This window comes from Nematostella vectensis, chromosome 1, assembly GCF_932526225.1.
Source record: "Nematostella vectensis chromosome 1, jaNemVect1.1, whole genome shotgun sequence".
NCBI lineage: Eukaryota > Metazoa > Cnidaria > Anthozoa > Actiniaria > Edwardsiidae > Nematostella > Nematostella vectensis.
The window spans coordinates 19,559,177-19,576,734 of record NC_064034.1 but is presented as its reverse complement, the minus strand read 5'-3'; the positions used below and the strand labels follow the sequence as shown (position 1 = coordinate 19,576,734).

Here is a 17,558-nt window from a genome sequence, read left to right as displayed (position 1 = left end):
TTTTACTAACTTATTCACATTCCTAGGCTCTATTACCAGCCAACGTTGGATGCTGTTGAACAATCCTCAGGGCTTTCATTATCTTTCAGAGTAGGCGGTGGAGATTGATAAGTAGCGGGGGGGGGGGGGGGGGTATTTTATCTTTTTAGTTCAAATAAAACTTGAGTCAAATTAAAAAAAAAAGTAGCCAGCACTCGTTGGGAAATAGCCGTCTTAAATAGCCTTCCCCTGGCTACCGGTGCCTAATGAAACCCCTGATCCTTTACTCCCAGAGGAGGCGAATAATCAAGCCTATAGCCTATCTCACTACACGATAGCATCAATGTAAAATCTATAATTAAATACCTAGATAAGGCTTTTTCATCTGGTTTAGAAAAGATAAAAGACAACAAACATACAATCACACATAATATTGAAATTTAATTCAATAAATATTATTGCATTTAAAATAGTATCTGACAATAAATTTGATGTCTGATTTACAAGGCACCACAGGCTTTCAGCATCTCTAGCAATTTTCCACTTCGTTCAAGGTCCTCGGTTTCTGTGCCTCCTCCGATGAACTTCCCATTTATATGAACTTGTGGAACCTATTGTAAAAAGAAAAACAATTCAGTCAAATACTTTTTTGGTGCAGGATACTGGCCAATTAATAAATCCCATTGATATTCCAGTGAAGAAGACATGTACATTGGCAAACTGTCTTTACCCTTATAGACTGTATGAAATTTGCAAAGTCATCATAAGGACAAAAGATAACATCATTTAGATTTGGTCAATATATTGAACGAAGAGAAACAGTCATTTAAAACACCCACCCGAATGGTCTAGAGTAGTGAGGGGACAATAGCGAACTTAAGATTCACAGCGGAGAGTCCAGGACGGTACACACATTGTACTGTATTTCTCTGCGCACTAAAAGAAAAATATGGCAGCGCACGCTAAAATCTTTTGTGTGCACTGTCATAGACTCTCTGCCGTCGTAAGGTATCCCGAGGTGTAGGGGGATTTGGATACTGTTTGTATTACAAGGGGTGGGGGGCTTTTATTACATTTGTTCATATCCCACCCTTACCTGGGACCATGGGGTTTGGGTTTCAAGTGAGAAGAAGTAACTTAAAGTATGAAGTAGTGGCTAGATTGCAGAATACCCCCCCCCCCCTCCCCCACTCAAAGATTACCCCTTACTGTCAATGCCATTTCCAATATTTAGCGAAGAGAGTCAACGCTTCATCGTGTCAACTCCTCCGGTTTATAACAGTGTCAACATGTCACCATGTCAACTCGTTTAATATATAACATCATAGATCCACTCCAAATATATACCCTGTTTTTAGGGCTCATCATCTAACGTCCCTTTAGATAAATGCATCAATGGCTATCCTTAATTTACCATTTGCCAAAAAAATGGTAAATTAGGGGTGTTATCACAATTCTCTTAGGGGAGGTTTGCCTCTAAATTTGACGACTACAATTGTGAGCAAACCCTTATTTTTAAGAGCTTGTTAATACTCTACAATGTTTAGTTTTGATCCAATTCAAACATCTTTGTCAGAAGTTGAGTTGAGACATGTGGTACCTATTCTACTAGTTTATGTTTGGATATCATGTGTAAAAAGAAACATGTTCCCTGAACTAAGTAATTTCCTTTTACAACATGTATATTTGTAACATTGGTTGTACTTACATTGTACTCATAACTTCGATGTACAATCCCTAAGAGTGCAAAGGATTTTTAATTTACCCATAACTCTGTTCTACAATCCTCTAAAATACTAAGTTCTTTTGAAAAGTAATTATTTTCTGTTCTACAATCCACTAAAAGAAATACTATCTTAATTTGACTCCTATAACTCCATTCAACAATCTTTAAAATAATAAGTTCTTTTTAATTGTAATCATAATATCATTCTACAATCGAGTTGACGTGGGGATGCATTGACAAGTTGACGAGAAGACAAGCTGGAGTGAAGACCTGGGGATGAGTTGACAAGAGGATGTGTTGGCAAGTTGACACGAAGGCAAGTTCAACGAGAGGACGCGTTGACGTGAGTGTGAGTTGGACAGGATGAGAGGACCCATTGACAAGTTGACGAGAGGACGCGTTGACAGGCTGACGAGAGGACATGACGACAAGTTGGACAAGTTGACGAGAGAACGCATTGACAAGTTGAGGCGAGGACGAGTTGACACGAGGACGAGTTAGACGAGAGGATGCATTGATGAGAGGACGTGTTGACAAGTTGACGAGAGTACTTGTTGACACGAGAACGAGTTGACATAGAGACGAGTTGACGCAAGGACGAGTTGATGTTAGATCGAGTTAACATGAGGTACTGGTGACATGGAAGCATGGGGACGCGTGGACGTGGGGACGAGTTTTTTTTAGAAAACATATAGCTTGGGGTGGGAGGTATTTTGCAATTGCTCCGATGACCATGACCCATGACCAATAAAAAAGTGCAATCATTTCAATCAAATCGATAAAGATCCTGCCACACGATGCCAATACTTACAGTTCGGCTTCTATTCCTTTTATTCAGGTAATCTTGAATTTCTCCGCCATCACTGCGATTCTCGATTTCGATGACGTGAAAGTCTTGAAGCCCAGCCTTCTGGAGGGCCTTTTTCGCCTTGGTGCAGAAGGGGCAATACGTTTTCGAGAACATCATCACCTTGTGTGAGGAGATCTCTCCCTCAACAAAGTCTTTTACGGCTTGATTTGTTGACATTTCGGTACCCATAAAATACTAAATACCGGCAAACAAAGCTTCGAGTACAAGAGCTAGGAAAGTGGAGCCGAGTTGCCAGGCCTGGAATGTGGTTACCATTCCCTCTCGTCTTTTGGCTGAGGTTTTTATGGTGGGGGTACCCAAAGCAAAATCAGCAAAAACAACTTTGCAGAGTAAAATACTGGAGGTTCAGCTTTTTTAACCCTTTTTTTTTTCTCTGATGGATATATGCCCTGAGTCTTCCGTATTTGGAGACCCTATGTTGTTTGTGAGTGCTTGCTGAGGAAATTGCTAGCCATGGCCTCGAGCAAATGCAATCCAAGCTCATAGGCTGAGGTGCAGATGCACCCCCACCACGATACCTGTATCTACCCTTTTTGTCTACCCTCTACTGATCATTAGAATGGGAACCACGGTCATAGAGGTCACAAGTGTGAGAGGGAGGCTGGGCAAGGCCAGCAATGGGGTAGGAGTAGGGGGCAGGTGAGAGGAGAAAAAATGGCATTGCAAAAAAAAGGACCACCAAATGAGATGTTACAAAATAACCAGTTAATTTTTTTCCCAATTTCTTATGCTTATGACAGAGGTATCCACTTAGGACAATGCTCACAAGAGTAAATGATGATGGTTTGTCCATCTTTGTGTTATTACAGCCTGTTGCTATTAGGGGGTGAATAGGTTCGTGAGTCGGCGGATTCAGCCCTGAAATGCTCACGGATTACGGATTTTGATGATTATTTCAGCAGATTGACGGATTTTGGAAATACGGCGGATCACGGATCTGTTGACAATTTGGGCACGGATTTCGGGTTTTTACTGCTTTGACGGTCGAATTTCGGATTTTAAAAGAATCTCAATCGATGCTATTGTTTATCTGTCAAACCGTGTTGATCTAAAAATATCTGTGGATCCACGGATTTGCCCCGAAAATGTTGCGGATCGCACCCCCGCACCCCCTATTAGGCACGTTTTACATTTTGTTTCACTCAATAGAACCTTTGGAGATGGTCAATCACATAATCTTAACAATAACAATTAATTTTTAAATTCAATTTCCACTTCTTCCACAGTATAACCGTCATTTTCTGTAGCACCTCGATTTCCCAGGTTTAGGTGAGGATTTGCCTGATTCTAAAATTTTAATTTTGCCAATTTCCCATTTTTTAGCACAGAGGTTGCTATTCCTGAGGGATTTAGACCAGAACTGATATCTGGTTATTTTAGCTACTGAGCTTTTATATAAAAAAAGTGAATAATCTAGAATAAAATTATAGATAAATTAGTGATTTGTAAAATATAATCATTAACGAAACTTTGCCCATCTATAATAAACAAAGAGGAAAAAGTAATAGATAGAAGAAAGCAATATGAAATCAAAACAGGAATTGAAAAAACATATACTTATAATTAAGTACCAATGAAACTGCCCTGAATGCTTAACTTCTGACGATAAAATATCTTAACCTTAAAATATCATCTATGTCATTATATCCAGCTAAACTGGCAGATTTTTCATGGCAACGAATTCGGGTAGACTCTTCGACCGCTTCGTTCTGTCATCGCCATCACTAGTAGAGTCACATATAATCTCCTCGCTAGCAATGAGACCAGGGTAGACTTTACTCGAAGAGTGACTACGAAGTGTCTTAAAACTCGATCCTATTCCAGAAACACTCCGACTTATCCACTGCATTGTAGTGTCACTATCACTATCTTTCCGCTCGCTGAGATATCGCTCAATAACACACTGCATGATTTGCGGTAGATCTCGAGGGACGAGCTTTTGACTTTCGAGTACCTTTCGAAATTGGCTTAGTATTTCACTGCTATCCTCCGGCCGCACTTTAGCGGCTAAATCTTCAAGTGTTAATCTTTGTGCTGGTGGTATTTGAAACGATTTCCTCTCTGGTGAACTTATCAACCAGCTATAATCCGCTATACAAGCCTTTCTTTTTTCCTCTTTCTCCATTTCTTGTTGTCTATCCTCCAACGATTTTATCTGTCCTTCTAGCTCGCACAGTATCGTCTCGCATACTAAGATGTAATCTGGTTTTGAGTAAGGAGCCTCAGTAGGCCGCTTTTTCAGCCCAAAGTTCGATAATGACATATCAAAGCTAATTTTACACAGCTTGTTGACGTAGAATACGCTCCAAAAAATGTTGTTTGGTTCACTATTCTGCTCAGTGTTTTGGGTCCATACTATATCGTGACGTCACTACCCATGCGCACACACAAGGAAAAACGCCATGGCAACAATGGCATAGAGTTAAAGCTTTTTTAATACTTCTCAAATATTTGTCATTTAGGGAAAAAAATAACTCGACATATATTACAAACTCAAGAAGAAGGCTCTGCACATGATCGAGAAAAAGAGAGTAATCTTAGTGCAGGCTTTGTTACAGAACCCACTCCCGCACAAAAAATAACACTTCTAGACAGTGAGGGTTTTGACGAAGGAATCAAGAGCACAATAGTCAATAACGATTTTCAAATATAAAATTTATGATTGATGGATGTTTGACAACCATATAAAATTTCAGAGGAAATCGTATAACAGGTCATAATATTTGCTTAGGATGGCATCATCCTTTACTATTGTGTTCATATGGATATATAGGGGTTATTTGCCGGGTGGGAGGTTCGTATCGCGAAATACCGTGACCTAGGTCTCAAGGCCGAGGTCACGATATTCCTCGATACGGACCGACATATGCCCGGTGAATAACATTTTTTTCAGCGCCAGCGAATACATACTTTGAGCGAGCAGCTCGCACAAAATATCGACTCTCGGACCTAGGGCAGATATAGGAATTTCTGTACTGCTCTATTAGCCAATCAGAATGCAGGATTCGTTACCGTGACCGCTAAAAAAATTAATATATATTTTTTTTTGCAAAAGGACAAGGATCCCATTTCCAAATTGATAATATATTTTGATACTCACATAAAAGGCAAACAGCAGTGTCAAAGAATCTTTAGAGATCTTGTAAAGATAAAGAAATTCACATAATAAAACTTTAGAAGGGGGGTCAAGGGCGAGAACATTGGTAAACAAGGAAAACAAATTGATTACATGTGTATTTTTTGGTGAATATTGTACCATGAAATAAAAATAAAAATTATGAATATCAATGTTATATGGTGTGGAGTTCTGTCTATATATGGTCATTCAAAAAAAAAATTGATAGGGGGGTAGGTGGGAGCAATCAGTTCTATCAAGTTCTCAGATTTTTTAACTTTTTTAACTTTACAAGATCTCTTGTAAAGTTAAAAAAGAGTTACCACTGTATATCTATGGCAGGTTAATTTCTTTTATGCATAACATTTAATTATTTTCCTTTACAGTGATAAAATAACACTCATCCTGTCACTATTAAGTCAAAAAAATAGAAACCTAGCTAATACCAGTGTTTTACAAAGTTTTATGTATTCAAATAAGCAGTCATCATCTAGCTTATCTATTTCTTTTCTGGGTGTAATCAACATCTGTTATCAACATCAATATAACATTGACCAAAATCCTGAATTAAAAATATACGATCCAGGGCAGGGCAGATCCAGGATCAGGATAAAGCAAAGGTCTATCCTTTTTTTTACTGTTTCCACATCTTCTTTATTGTGTAGTTTACAAAGGTGCAACCCTAGGACGCTGAGGCCATGGCTGTTATTAGCTGACATACAGTAGAATAGAAGATGTCATCCATAGTCTCCTAGCAAGCTAAGGCCAGGGCTGTTATTAGCTGACATACAGTAGTATAGAAGATGTCATCCATAGCATCCTAGCAAGCTAAGGCCAGGGCTGTTATTAGCTGACATACAGTAGAATAGAAGATGTCATCCATGACATCCTCTGAAATGTGCGCAACAGTGAAACAACGGCCACGAGGGTCTGACTCGTTAGAGGTTGTGGATGCCTCACTCCATTAAACTATCTTACACAGCAAAGATCAGTAACACCAACTGAGCCAAGCCATTTCAGGTGTCAATGGCTTCGCCCTCTATGACAGTCTTAGATGCTTTGTGTTTCAAACAACTTTTGATACATTTTTGGTAAGTGGAAGTAGTGTGCAGACTATTTGGAGTTTATATTGCTGGCTTGGGGGGTATGCAAAGTCACGTGATAGTGAGTGGGGACAGTCCCCTTAACTTTAGCAAATTAAAGTTCTTTTGACCCTTTTTTTCAATGTTTAACAGACAATGAAACAAATAGTCCAACAATAGTCCTTTTTATGTCCACGGTGTTTCTCTTCTTTGGCCCTTCATGATAAAATCCACTTTTCGCTGCATTTCAGAATTGTACAATCTCAGAGAGCTTTCATAAGTCTTCCTTCTCCTTTTGATGGTCGGCTTTTCGTATCTTCTTTTGAACTGGATATCCTTCAGGTGTTTTTCTTGAGTCATGACGTTTTGTAGTGCTCTAATAGCCCCGCTCACACCAGATTTTTCGGCCACCATGATGGTGCGGGCTAGAAAAGAGTGATGAGCCATTTTGTTTTTTACATATCTGCCCATAATGCACCGCTCTCTTCCTCATCAAACCACAGGCCTCCCATGAAACAAAATCATATTCTAAATGAGACGAAAAAGAATTATCATTCCCATAGACGAAGTAAAAACCACATTGTAGCGACGAAATTAAACAAAAGGAAGCTCCTGTCGGTAGAGTATGAAATATTTAATTTGATTTAGATTTTATCAGAGAAATGCCGCTGTAATGTAAACTTTAAACTGCAGGCTCACGATCTCTTGGCCAAAATGGTGGTATGTATTCATGTGTTTTTTCATGTTTCTCTTGCTTTTCTCATTAAACTCTTATTGTAATCGAGTTGCTTTTATTTCGATCTCATCATAAGGATAATATGATATAATCTCTACCAATTTCTCGTCATAATTTTTGTTGTTTTTTTTAGTGTAAAAATCTTTTGTCACTTCGTGAGAGAGTTCGATGTTTCTCGATGTAAAATGTTGAGACATCCTCTTTTTTTTTAGCGGATCGGTTTGCAGCTTAAGGCTAATCTTGAAAATGTTACAAATCTTAAGGCTGAAGGTGAAGATTTTCGTTGGTATTTGATGGTATGTTTATTGTTGATTTGACTTGTAATTTCTAAAATATTTATTTTATACTTATTTTACTCAAATACAAATAGCATAGCATTATTGCTGCAAGTTTTGTGATTAATCTCTTTAGGTAGTAATCTTCTGTCTCTATAATTATACTTCCAGCTTCACCCTACCACACACTTTATGATGACACCCTACCACAACCCTTATTATAGTACCCTACTTTTACCCTTATGACACCCTATCCTTTCTCCTATGACGACACCTATCCCACCCTTTATGATGACACCCTACCCCAACCCTTATGATGGTACCCTCCCTTCCCTCTTAAAATGAAACCCTACACTTTCTCTTATGATGGCACCCTACCCTACCTATTTTAAGGGTACTTTACCTTCCCCCCTTATGTCTACACCCCACCCATTGAGGGTACCTTGCCTTCTACCCTTATGATGGTACCCTCCCTACCCTTTCCTATTATAATGGCTCCCTACCCCACCCATTATGAGGGTAACCTACCCTCGCCCTAATGATACCCTATCCCACCCATTATGAGGGTACCCTACTCAAAACTTCCTAACCCACCCCCTTATGAGAACACCCTACTCCTATCTTGGGCATCCTACCCCATCCCTTGAGTGCACACTACCCCATGAGGGCACCCTTTCCCCCTCCCCCTTATGAAAACACCCTACCCCTTTCTTAAAAGAGCACCTTACCCCACCCTTGAGAGCACTCCTCCTCCCCCCCCACCCCTGCCTTATGAGGGCACCCTTTCTCCCCTCCCCCACAAGCTTTTAAGTGTACCCTCTTAAAATAAAGCTACTACTACTATCCCATACTATTATGAGTCCATATCATGCTTTGTAGTATGAGTTCTAGTCATTCTCTGCATTTTAGCTTTCTACTAAATTAGCTTCTTTATTGCATTTTCAGCTGAAATGTATGAATTGTGGAGAGGTGACAAAGCAATGGGTCTATATGTGTTTGATGGTGAGATCCTTTGGCATTTTATTCCATTTGAATAGCTCCCTTCATCTGTCTGTTTGTTTGTCCAGTTGTTTATCTATCTGTATTTACTTGGCTATTGTCTGTAACTAGCTCTGCCCTCCAGGTATCAAAATGTGTTTTTCTCACCAGGAAAGTCAGCCTGTAAAGGGTGGTAGAGGGTATGCCCATTTTGTGTCCAAGTGCAAATTATGCCATAGAGAAAACTCTGTCGGTAAGAGAGAAACTCACATAATATCAAACACACAGAGAAATGTGTTAGTTAGTAAGAAAATATTGCTATGTTTTAACATATAGAAATTTTGCAGAAATAGCCTATTTATACATTTAAAAATTAAGGCCTCTGTTTGGCTGTTTTCATTTAAAGTAATTCATGTTCTTATCTGTTTCTTTCAGATATCATGAAGGATAGTATACATCCATATTTGGTAAGGGAATACCAAAGAGCATCCAGTTTGTTGGGGGAGGGGAGGGCAGCACATGGTGCAGTTACTCACAGAGTTTGCTTGGGTTCTTTCTTCAGGCCAGCCATAATGGAAAATTCCACACAATAGTGTCCTTTGACTGCCGAGGAGTTGAGCCCACTGACTTCTCACCAAGGGTACCATGACTTTCTTGTTTAAGATTGGGTTATCCAGGGGTTATGGGTAAAGCCAAATGAAGAACATGCTCAGAGACCTATCAGCCTTTGCAGGCACTCTTAAAAGGTCCTTTTACAGTGACAAATAAGTGGTCCCAAAGAAGGGGGGGGGATCGGAAGGACATCTGCAAGCACCCTCCACAATGGCCGCAATCCTAATTACAATAACCTTCCCCCCCTTTCCATGCCTCTTAGGCAGGCTAAAAGGGCACCTTTCTCAATCCAGTTTCTATTTCTATCAGACTGGTTGGACAGCTGAAGGGGAGAATACGTCAACTCCATTTGAGGTTGACCTCACAGAGAAGGTAATAAACTCGTTGTTGCTCAAAAAAGGGTGTCCCTGTTTAAAGAAGACCCTGCAGAGAGAGACTTTTTAAATAATTACAGAAAAAAGAAACTTTCCATATGATGGAACTTGGGTTTCATAATTGCTTTAAACTCTTTGAAGCCATTGTTTCGGGGGAAAGGGTCTAAATGTATAGCCTACAGTTTTTAGTTTCTTTTTCGCCATTAAAAGTCACACAAAATGCCAATGACTTTTGAAATCTTTGAAGTATTGGTAATAGCCATTCAATTAGGGATTATATGAGAGGAAAGATTGTTTAAATGGGTGGAATATATTAGTTTGACTTGTTTTTAACTGCGCTACCTCTTCAAAGCTCAAACAGTGGGACCGAGAAACATTTTCAGGCTGATACATCTACGGAACAGATGCTCATTTGCATAAGCCACTGTCCGGCGTCCTCGATTCCATGCGACGCCATTTTAAGTCATCGCTTCACAGGGATGAGATAACTTATCAAGCTTTCTACCTAGCTCAATGATAATAAACCCAAGCCTGTTCTTGAGCACAACTTTGAAACATTTCAAAATTTAGCATGAGCAATTTTTCTAGACGAATTCTTTCGAATTTTTTTCAGGAAACGCACTAAAAATATTGATATGGTGGAAGAGCCGAACAGTGCATTTGGGGGTTTGAGCTAGAAGGCTGTTTCTGATCGCCAAACTTCGTAAATCATTCACATTAACATAAATCATTTCTTAGAAATCTTGAAGATCGGACGTATTTGGTTCTTTCGTTAACTAAAATTTATCGCATTATTGTTCACAACAACAGACAACAATTTCAATGGCGCATTACGCCTTTGTGGCCGTTTTAAGCTTCTATTTAAAATTATAAAATTTTAATTTTCATTGATGACCCCTAGTTGGCTCACGGGGTATACCTTTGATCTAGCATACGGTTGATGTAACAAAGGCTGTCTAATTTGCAACCATAGCTAAAAATGGGTCTTTTGCCTTTTTTTTCACTTTTTTTCACTGCAGCATGCACTGCGTGGTTTAAAATAGTTTTTAAACAAGGACTCTCTCGATTTTCACCGCTTTAACCTGACAAATTAAGGACTATGGGTCACATGACATTTTGATGGCTCTTGTCATAGAGAACCTATTTTGCAAGTATTTCTTTTTTTTTTTTGTTAATATCAATCATTGGTCATATGTTTACAATTTGATTCGATTGAATCGCTTTGCTTAAAAGCTAGTAAAACAACTTTTATAAATAAAACAGCCTACACTATCATAAAAATGGCATTTTCCTTCTTCAGGCGGAGTACCAAAAGTGATGTTTCTTGCTTCAAAGAGGCTTAAAAGGTATCTTTCGCTGCTTTTCTACCCTCTTTCTCGGTGTCTCACCACCATGATTTATTGCGAAGTGGAAATTTACAATAAAAATCATGCTCGACTCATTAGCATAAAATCTCTTGGACGTGAATAAAATTATTTTGAGCGTTTTATTCGTTTTCATTTTCTAAATTGTGCCTCATCCTAAAGAGTAATTTTTACGCATAATAACAACATTCTATTTAGCCCAAATTAAAAAAAAAAATTGGAAAAAAATAGGGAAGTTTATTTTTAACGCAGTTGCCATACTGGAATGCACGTTCACTTGTTCATTTCATTCTTTTGCTATTTACGCACGCTTCTACGGCTAGAACAAAGATTTAGTCTAGACCGAGGAGTGAATGACACACTTTTGAATTTATCCTCCTATTTTTAACGCGTTAGGATCTGGAACCCATCTTTCACACACCGCGAGTTTATTAGTTGGAGATTCATATATGGTACATGATATTTATAAAACGAGTCTATGACTAGGTGTACCAAAAATGTTTTTAGAACCAAACATAATTTCTGGTTGTTGTTGCATGTGTTTGCTATATAAGGACTTACTGCTCAAATCAGACCTCACAGACGAATTCCTGAAGGAATTCTTATCAAACGTCCAATACAAACTTTCCAGCGATTTCCAGCGACGCCTTTTCGAGATATTTAGAATATAATTACATGCGTGGTTTGCTGCTTGGAGACGGTAAACCATGCAAGCTCGTAATCGTTTAATAATTTTAAAACCAGGTGGAAATATGTGCTCAAAGATCTCTCTGATTAAGTAAAATAACAGTTTTAGCAATGCTGTGAGTCTCGGCTTTTAATTTGCTTATGAATGGATGTACCGAAAATGTGAAATTTTGTGAGTTAGAACTTTTCTCATGTGATTCATTCTCTTCAAAATATCGCCAAAATCTGATTCTTTTAAGACTTCTTAGGTAGTTGATTTTCTAACATGAGATAAGTTGACTCTTATACTTTATTGTCATGATATTCTTTTGTTTAAAAAGTATAACAGGCGAGCATACTATCTAATGTTATAAATGTAGTAAAACTTCGCAAAACATCGCCTTCGTCAAAGCGTATGGGCTGTTGTCATGACAAATAGCAAAAAATGGCGACCATGGAATCGAGGACGCCGGACAGTTGCTTATGCAAATGACAGGCCCATAGCCAGGGGGAATTCAGGGGTTTTGGTCGAACCCCCCTTCCTCCCCCCCCCCCCCCCCCCCCCCACCCGGCTTGAAGGTCCGCTCAGAGTTAACAAAAATATATAACGTTTGGCTGGAGATATACCGTGCATATCAATATGTCTTTACAATGATTATAAAATTATTTTTATGATCATTATCTTTATTATTATCGCTATATGTTAAAAAGTACCTTATTGATAAAATTTAAAATACAAGATAGATTGCCTAATGTAATAAGCCGAGGAGAGGGGTATATCGGAAATTTGGTCCGCTGAAATGAAAAAACGAACCACCCCGCTCAAAATCCTGGCTACGGGCCTGAATGAGCATCTGTTCCGTAGACTGTTTACTTTATGACTTGGTGATTATTTTTGTTTTGCAGGATTGGTCGGATTATGACGAGAAGGCCCAAAATGCTGTCGGCGTTTACGGGGTCACTTCACAATTCATAAAGCTGTAAATATAAAGGCTTTTGCTGAAGTGAAAACAACCTGTGGGTAAAGCAGGATAAAGATTTGGAGCCACAGAAGGAAACTCTATATAGAAAGATTTACTTCATTCCCCAAAGTCAATATTGTGAACTGACATTACTTGAACAGATTCTATAAAGTAATGATTTTAATTATATTTTGTAAATTGCTGATAAAAATCAAGTAACTCTTTATGTTTAAATAGCTGCTATACCTTATAGTTGTAACTGGTTCCTCAAAATAAACTATACTATTGGTTGACTAACTACTTAGAATTCGACACCATCCTTTTATATGCTGATGATTACGCATCCTCCTCATTCTAAGTTCGTTTCAAAATGGTTAACAGTATCTGCTTTCTTCTTTTTATTAAGTTATCACCTATACTAGCTCACTTTGGACTCCCTGAAATGGCTACAAAGTCCAGAAAACTGTTGCCCAGACATGGTGCATAGATTTGTCTGGTTTTTTTTTTTACGTTTTATCTGCTTCTTTTATCCCTTTGTTGCCTCGTCCCATGCCGTCGTGTCTTCCGTTGTATGAGCAAACTTACTCATGGCTGCCACAAATCGAATCCTGGCCTTCAAAGTGGTGCTTGAAAAGCTGTGAATCTGTCGCTCTTTCTTCCACTCTAGAAGCCGGTCTTTTTGAAATTCTGTCGTGGGTGTATTTGGAGGATATTGAGAAGGTGTTTCTACTGACTTTTCTAATAAACAACTTCCCTGGTCCTTTGGAAGCGAAGAGGATAGAGCAGGGGACCTTTCTATTGCAGGCAAAGCACCCTTACTTCCCCTTCTTTTCACTGTTTGAAATGATATACCGTCTTGAATATCTTGAAGACTGCGGCTTGGAAACGAGCTGTTGGCTGGTCGTGCCCACTGGGACTGGCGTGCATGGCCGGGGTTTATTGGAGCGGTGTGTATTTTGATATTAGGCACAGACGCTCTTCGTTGTCCTCTAAGAACACCAAGTGTTTTCCTTGGAGGTATTAGCTCATTTTTAGCAGATTTCACCTCACTTGACAATGATGTTATCGGACAAGATCTAATTGAAGATTGAGCTCCAAGCGGCATATTTCTTCTTAGCCTCTCCATCATTTCTAGTGGGAATTCTCTGTCTACATCCTCAAAGGAGACAGCCCTATTCCTTGCTGTGCTTTGTGTCTCCATTTTTGGAAGCTCGGTTTGCGTTAATGGTGTAAGTCTCTTTTGCCTCATATCACCATCACAGTTAACGGTGACTTCATCTTCGAGGTGCGTCATGCACTCTGAACTTCTTGACGCCCGCACATTGTAAACCTCAGCTACCTCATCCAGACATTTTCTCGGTTGAAGAGTATGTATCGAGTAAGAACGTTGGCGTTTTATTCTCGTGGGATTTGTGCTACCATCTGTGGCTAGCTGCACCAGCTTCTCCTTTTTAAGGTTGAACAGGTTTGTAGATGCTCGTATATGAGTCTGCATCAAAGTGAGTTCGCGGTCTAATCTCGCTTTGTGCTTCTCGAGTAGCTGGTCCTCTCGTGAATTCACCACATTTGCTTTTCTGAGTGCTTTCGAGTTGATACATCTCTCTTGGACATTGGGAACCCGCTTCATGGCAACTTGATAACTTTACCTTGTGAAGGGTGTATGGGTCTTTGATCCTGAATCGAGGGCAGTCTACGCCGAAAGTGTATCGCGTTTGTGTGTTGTTCCAGTGGCGGCGTTTTTTCGTCAAGGCTGAGAGAATCTTTTTTATGTTTTCCCTGCAGGCAGTCCTGTTATGCGCTGATTTAAATCTTGTTGACAATCTATCCAACTCTGTTTACTTGATGTAAGTTCATGGATGATCCATGATAAAACGATTTTTTGATAAATGTTTCCATTTTCAGCGGATGTCTGGAATGTATAGCTTCAGCGATGTTTGAATTGTGGACATTGGAGACGTGCCCCTGGGGCAAATAAAAAAAAAAACATTGTTTTTTGCTTATTTTGTTTTTGTCTTGAACAAGGTTGTTCTTTGCTTTTTTTTTTCGCAATATCAACTCTTTGCTAAAGAATTTCTCCTGGTGAGCGATCTATTGTGTTTTTGTTTCACGATTCTAATTTAATTAGAATTTTGTTTCTAGGATTATTTTATCATTGTTTGGTTTCACCCCCATGACTCCTTCTCAAGGGAACAGTCTATTTTTAACTGCGCCGACGATTATCGATTAACGACAAGAGAAAAACACTTCATTTGTTTCTCTTTTGGTTAAGTATTTGTACGTAATTCTTCGTAATCCTTTGGTAGATTAGCTGATCAATCGTACGCATGACATCATCTGTCCATGCATGGGGGGCACAGGGAGCACTTGAAATGAATAGTAATGAATATTGTAAATAAGATCTTTTCTATCTGAGAAGCTGTTGAGTTGACTAACAATTGATTTTGTCGAGTTATATCTCATGCAATATATGTATACTTGATGAATTAATAAAGAACAAGCAACTCTTACCAGCTAGGTCGCTAGCGATGTCTAGCCGGGGGCATTGTGTTGTTCTGCTCCGTTGCAATTATTATTAGCTCAGCCTGGGTTATATTTAGCCCCCGCTAATCGTTTCTGGCTGCGAAAGATGCACCCACGCTCAACAGACACTGAAGTCACGTATTAAGTTTCACGAAGCCTCGTGCCACGAGTCCAAACACGTGAGCCGCTAACAGGCCACCATGGGCCCCGGAGGCTGAAATTTCGCTTTTTACTGACCACCTTTAGGTTAAAAATTTAAAGCTGCGCCAACTCTTCCCTCTTTCTTCGCCTCACCCTTTCTTTTCTTGCCTCGAGAAGCCTCAGAGCCACTGGTTTCCAGAGTGAAAATAGGCCAACTGCTGGCCAGTCCCAATGGAAAAATTTCAGCAATGACAAACGAATCATGGCGTCCTAAAAACGCACAACATTGATGAGGCTCTTGATTACTTGTTGAGGCTATTTGTTAAAGGCCATATGTCGTCCTCGCACCATAAACGTCCCTGATCTTTTTACTTTCTACTCGTCTCTGTATTAAAATCACACCTTGTGCGGTATTACGCGGACTGCCGCTAGCCGGCGTCCATGACCGTTAGCTGGCGATGGTTAGTGTAGCCATATGGGTGGCTCGAGGGTTCGGAAGAATCCCCCCACTCGACTGGAAGGTCCGCTCTAATAAAGGGAAATTAGGCACCTCTGCGAGCTAGGACAAGCTACCTAAGAGAAAATGAGCCGCTAAAAACGACCCCCCGCCCCTCTCCCGCTCAAAATCCTGGCTACGGGCCTGACTCAGATACATATCCAGGATTTGCATTACGTAGGTGCGAAGAATAAGATTTGTCTATCCTTTAATAAGGGGGGGGGGGGGGGGTGCAATGTCTCCTCCAAACCAAAGCAGTTGTGGAGAAATTTAAAAAAAAACTTGAAAAATGTTTCTGTGCCTAACATTGCAGCTCTAGCTCATGTAATGTACCAACATTTATGCAGTATTACGTCATTTAACTACTACTAAATAGCACCTAGCACTTGTGACTATTGTAAGTTTGATTGAATAGCTTTTGTTAATGGTATGTCAGGCAGGTCTGCACTCGCATTCTATTCAAATAATCATTATAAAATGATTTCCGAATACTTATTCCGACAGCAGTCTCACGGTTATGTTAAAATCTGTTTTCTCTGTATTCTTGCCTGTCTGTTCTGGAGTGTTTATTGAGAATCGGCGTAGCATTTTGTCATTGCTTTGTCATTCTTCTAATCTGTTAATTGACCGTTCTGTCAAAACCGATTAAGAAAACAAAAGATAATTAAAAGGCAAAGAGAACAACAGGCTTTTCAGTAGGGTCTGCTTGGACATTTATTCTGAGTGAATAAATGAGATTCATGGCCACCGTTTTCTCGTATCAGAACTTCTTGGAGACATCACAGTATGTTCAAGAGACCAGATGTCGGTTCACGGAAGACTGCCGAGCAAACGCTGGTCTCTGTCTTCGAAAGACAAAATCGGCAGCTTCAACAACAGCTAGACTCGATTGAAAAGCAAAATAAGCAAGCTAGTAAAAACTGGTGCGATAAACAACGGCATTTTGCTTATCGCACACTGACGAGAAATGCACGAATGGCCGAGAGTCTTGGGACAAGGTTTTTCGCTGAAGAAGATGAGGCTTGAGGATGAAGCTAAAAGGGTGGACTTTGAGGAAAGACGAAAATCATGCACTGAGAGCGTTCAAGAGAAAGAACTTGCAAAAGCCAAAGCAGCGAATCGGCGAACACGTAGATTCAAAAGTCTTCCAGGAAAGATGCCAAAAGCTCCCTTTTCTTCCAGGTCAATGAACACCAATTCCTTTATAGATATGAAAACGTTGGAACATTCTCGAAATTTCAGCTTAAGAGATGTCGAAGCTACTAAAAACAGCACAGAGGCGAGGAGTCTGGGGCGGGAGGCAAAGGACATGGGAGATAGTGCTGGTTTAAAGTCTGAAAATATCATAATGAGCTCCTCACATAGAGCAAAACCAGGAACACCTATGACTCGAACAAGAGGATCATCTATGGGAACGAAAAGCACTCGCTTGACTCGATGTACCGGGACTGAATGCTGTACCGGAAGAGGAAATAGTACAGCATTTGAGCAGCACTGATAAATAGAACGGCGTTAAACATTGAATTCATTAATCTCGATAGACGTTTGGGGTAGCTATGTTCACAATTCTATTTAGTTGACAAAGCATGTAGATAATGCACCAAAACTTGATGATAAAAGGCACATATCAAAAGACGGAATCAAAAGTTTAGCCTACGGGC

General features: G+C 39.7%; 4 protein-coding genes across 6 annotated transcripts; 1 reads left to right on the top strand and 3 right to left on the bottom strand.

Moving 5' to 3' along the window:
* Nucleotides 1-400: 400 nt before the first annotated feature.
* On the bottom strand, nucleotides 401-2,816 carry LOC5507669 (glutaredoxin). Of its 2 annotated transcripts, XM_032376378.2 has the most exons (3): nucleotides 2,517-2,816; nucleotides 1,688-1,716; nucleotides 401-590 (listed from the first exon to the last, which is right to left on the bottom strand). In XM_032376378.2, the coding sequence occupies exons 1-3, from the start codon at nucleotides 2,742-2,744 to the stop codon at nucleotides 572-574; spliced, it is 276 nt and encodes a 91-aa protein (XP_032232269.1). In that variant the 5' UTR covers nucleotides 2,745-2,816; the 3' UTR covers nucleotides 401-571. The 2 variants fall into 2 exon arrangements, with proteins under 2 accessions (XP_032232269.1, XP_001628285.2); XM_001628235.3 differs by lacking the exon at nucleotides 1,688-1,716 and having other exon boundaries at nucleotides 2,517-2,807.
* A 443-nt stretch (nucleotides 2,817-3,259) lies between these two features.
* LOC5507675 lies at nucleotides 3,260-4,968 on the bottom strand. The gene has a single exon (XM_001628234.3). It carries the CDS (start codon nucleotides 4,837-4,839, stop codon nucleotides 4,228-4,230), a length of 612 nt encoding a protein of 203 aa, XP_001628284.1. The 5' UTR covers nucleotides 4,840-4,968; the 3' UTR covers nucleotides 3,260-4,227.
* Nucleotides 4,969-7,454: 2,486 nt separating this feature from the next.
* LOC5507661 (UPF0587 protein v1g245604) lies at nucleotides 7,455-13,037 on the top strand. Of its 2 annotated transcripts, XM_032376375.2 has the most exons (9): nucleotides 7,467-7,493; nucleotides 7,722-7,805; nucleotides 8,730-8,786; nucleotides 8,934-9,015; nucleotides 9,198-9,229; nucleotides 9,325-9,402; nucleotides 9,684-9,746; nucleotides 11,049-11,094; nucleotides 12,685-13,037. In XM_032376375.2, the coding sequence occupies exons 1-8, from the start codon at nucleotides 7,488-7,490 to the stop codon at nucleotides 11,064-11,066; spliced, it is 420 nt and encodes a 139-aa protein (XP_032232266.1). In that variant the 5' UTR covers nucleotides 7,467-7,487; the 3' UTR covers nucleotides 11,067-11,094; nucleotides 12,685-13,037. The 2 variants fall into 2 exon arrangements, with proteins under 2 accessions (XP_001628307.1, XP_032232266.1); XM_001628257.3 differs by lacking the exon at nucleotides 11,049-11,094 and having other exon boundaries at nucleotides 7,455-7,493.
* A 212-nt stretch (nucleotides 13,038-13,249) lies between these two features.
* On the bottom strand, nucleotides 13,250-15,945 carry LOC116614861. The gene is made up of 2 exons (XM_032376374.2): nucleotides 15,249-15,945; nucleotides 13,250-14,702 (listed from the first exon to the last, which is right to left on the bottom strand). The coding sequence occupies exon 2, from the start codon at nucleotides 14,365-14,367 to the stop codon at nucleotides 13,267-13,269; it is 1,101 nt and encodes a 366-aa protein (XP_032232265.1). The 5' UTR covers nucleotides 14,368-14,702; nucleotides 15,249-15,945; the 3' UTR covers nucleotides 13,250-13,266.
* Between the last annotated feature and the right edge of the window lie 1,613 nt (nucleotides 15,946-17,558).

Bases quoted from the DNA above. Each gene is read 5' to 3' on its own strand.
- LOC5507669 (XM_001628235.3), bottom strand. From the start codon at position 2,744: ATGGGTACCGAAATGTCAACAAATCAAGCCGTAAAAGACTTTGTTGAG. The intron at 591-2,516 runs GTAAGTATTGGC...TTTTTACAATAG, and splicing joins AAAGGAATAGAAGCCGAACT to GTTCCACAAGTTCATATAAA.
- LOC5507675 (XM_001628234.3), bottom strand. From the start codon at position 4,839: ATGTCATTATCGAACTTTGGGCTGAAAAAGCGGCCTACTGAGGCTCCT.
- LOC5507661 (XM_001628257.3), top strand. The intron at 7,806-8,729 runs GTATGTTTATTG...TTGCATTTTCAG, and splicing joins ATTTTCGTTGGTATTTGATG to CTGAAATGTATGAATTGTGG. The intron at 9,747-12,684 runs GTAATAAACTCG...TTTGTTTTGCAG, and splicing joins AGGTTGACCTCACAGAGAAG to GATTGGTCGGATTATGACGA.
- LOC116614861 (XM_032376374.2), bottom strand. From the start codon at position 14,367: ATGAAGCGGGTTCCCAATGTCCAAGAGAGATGTATCAACTCGAAAGCA.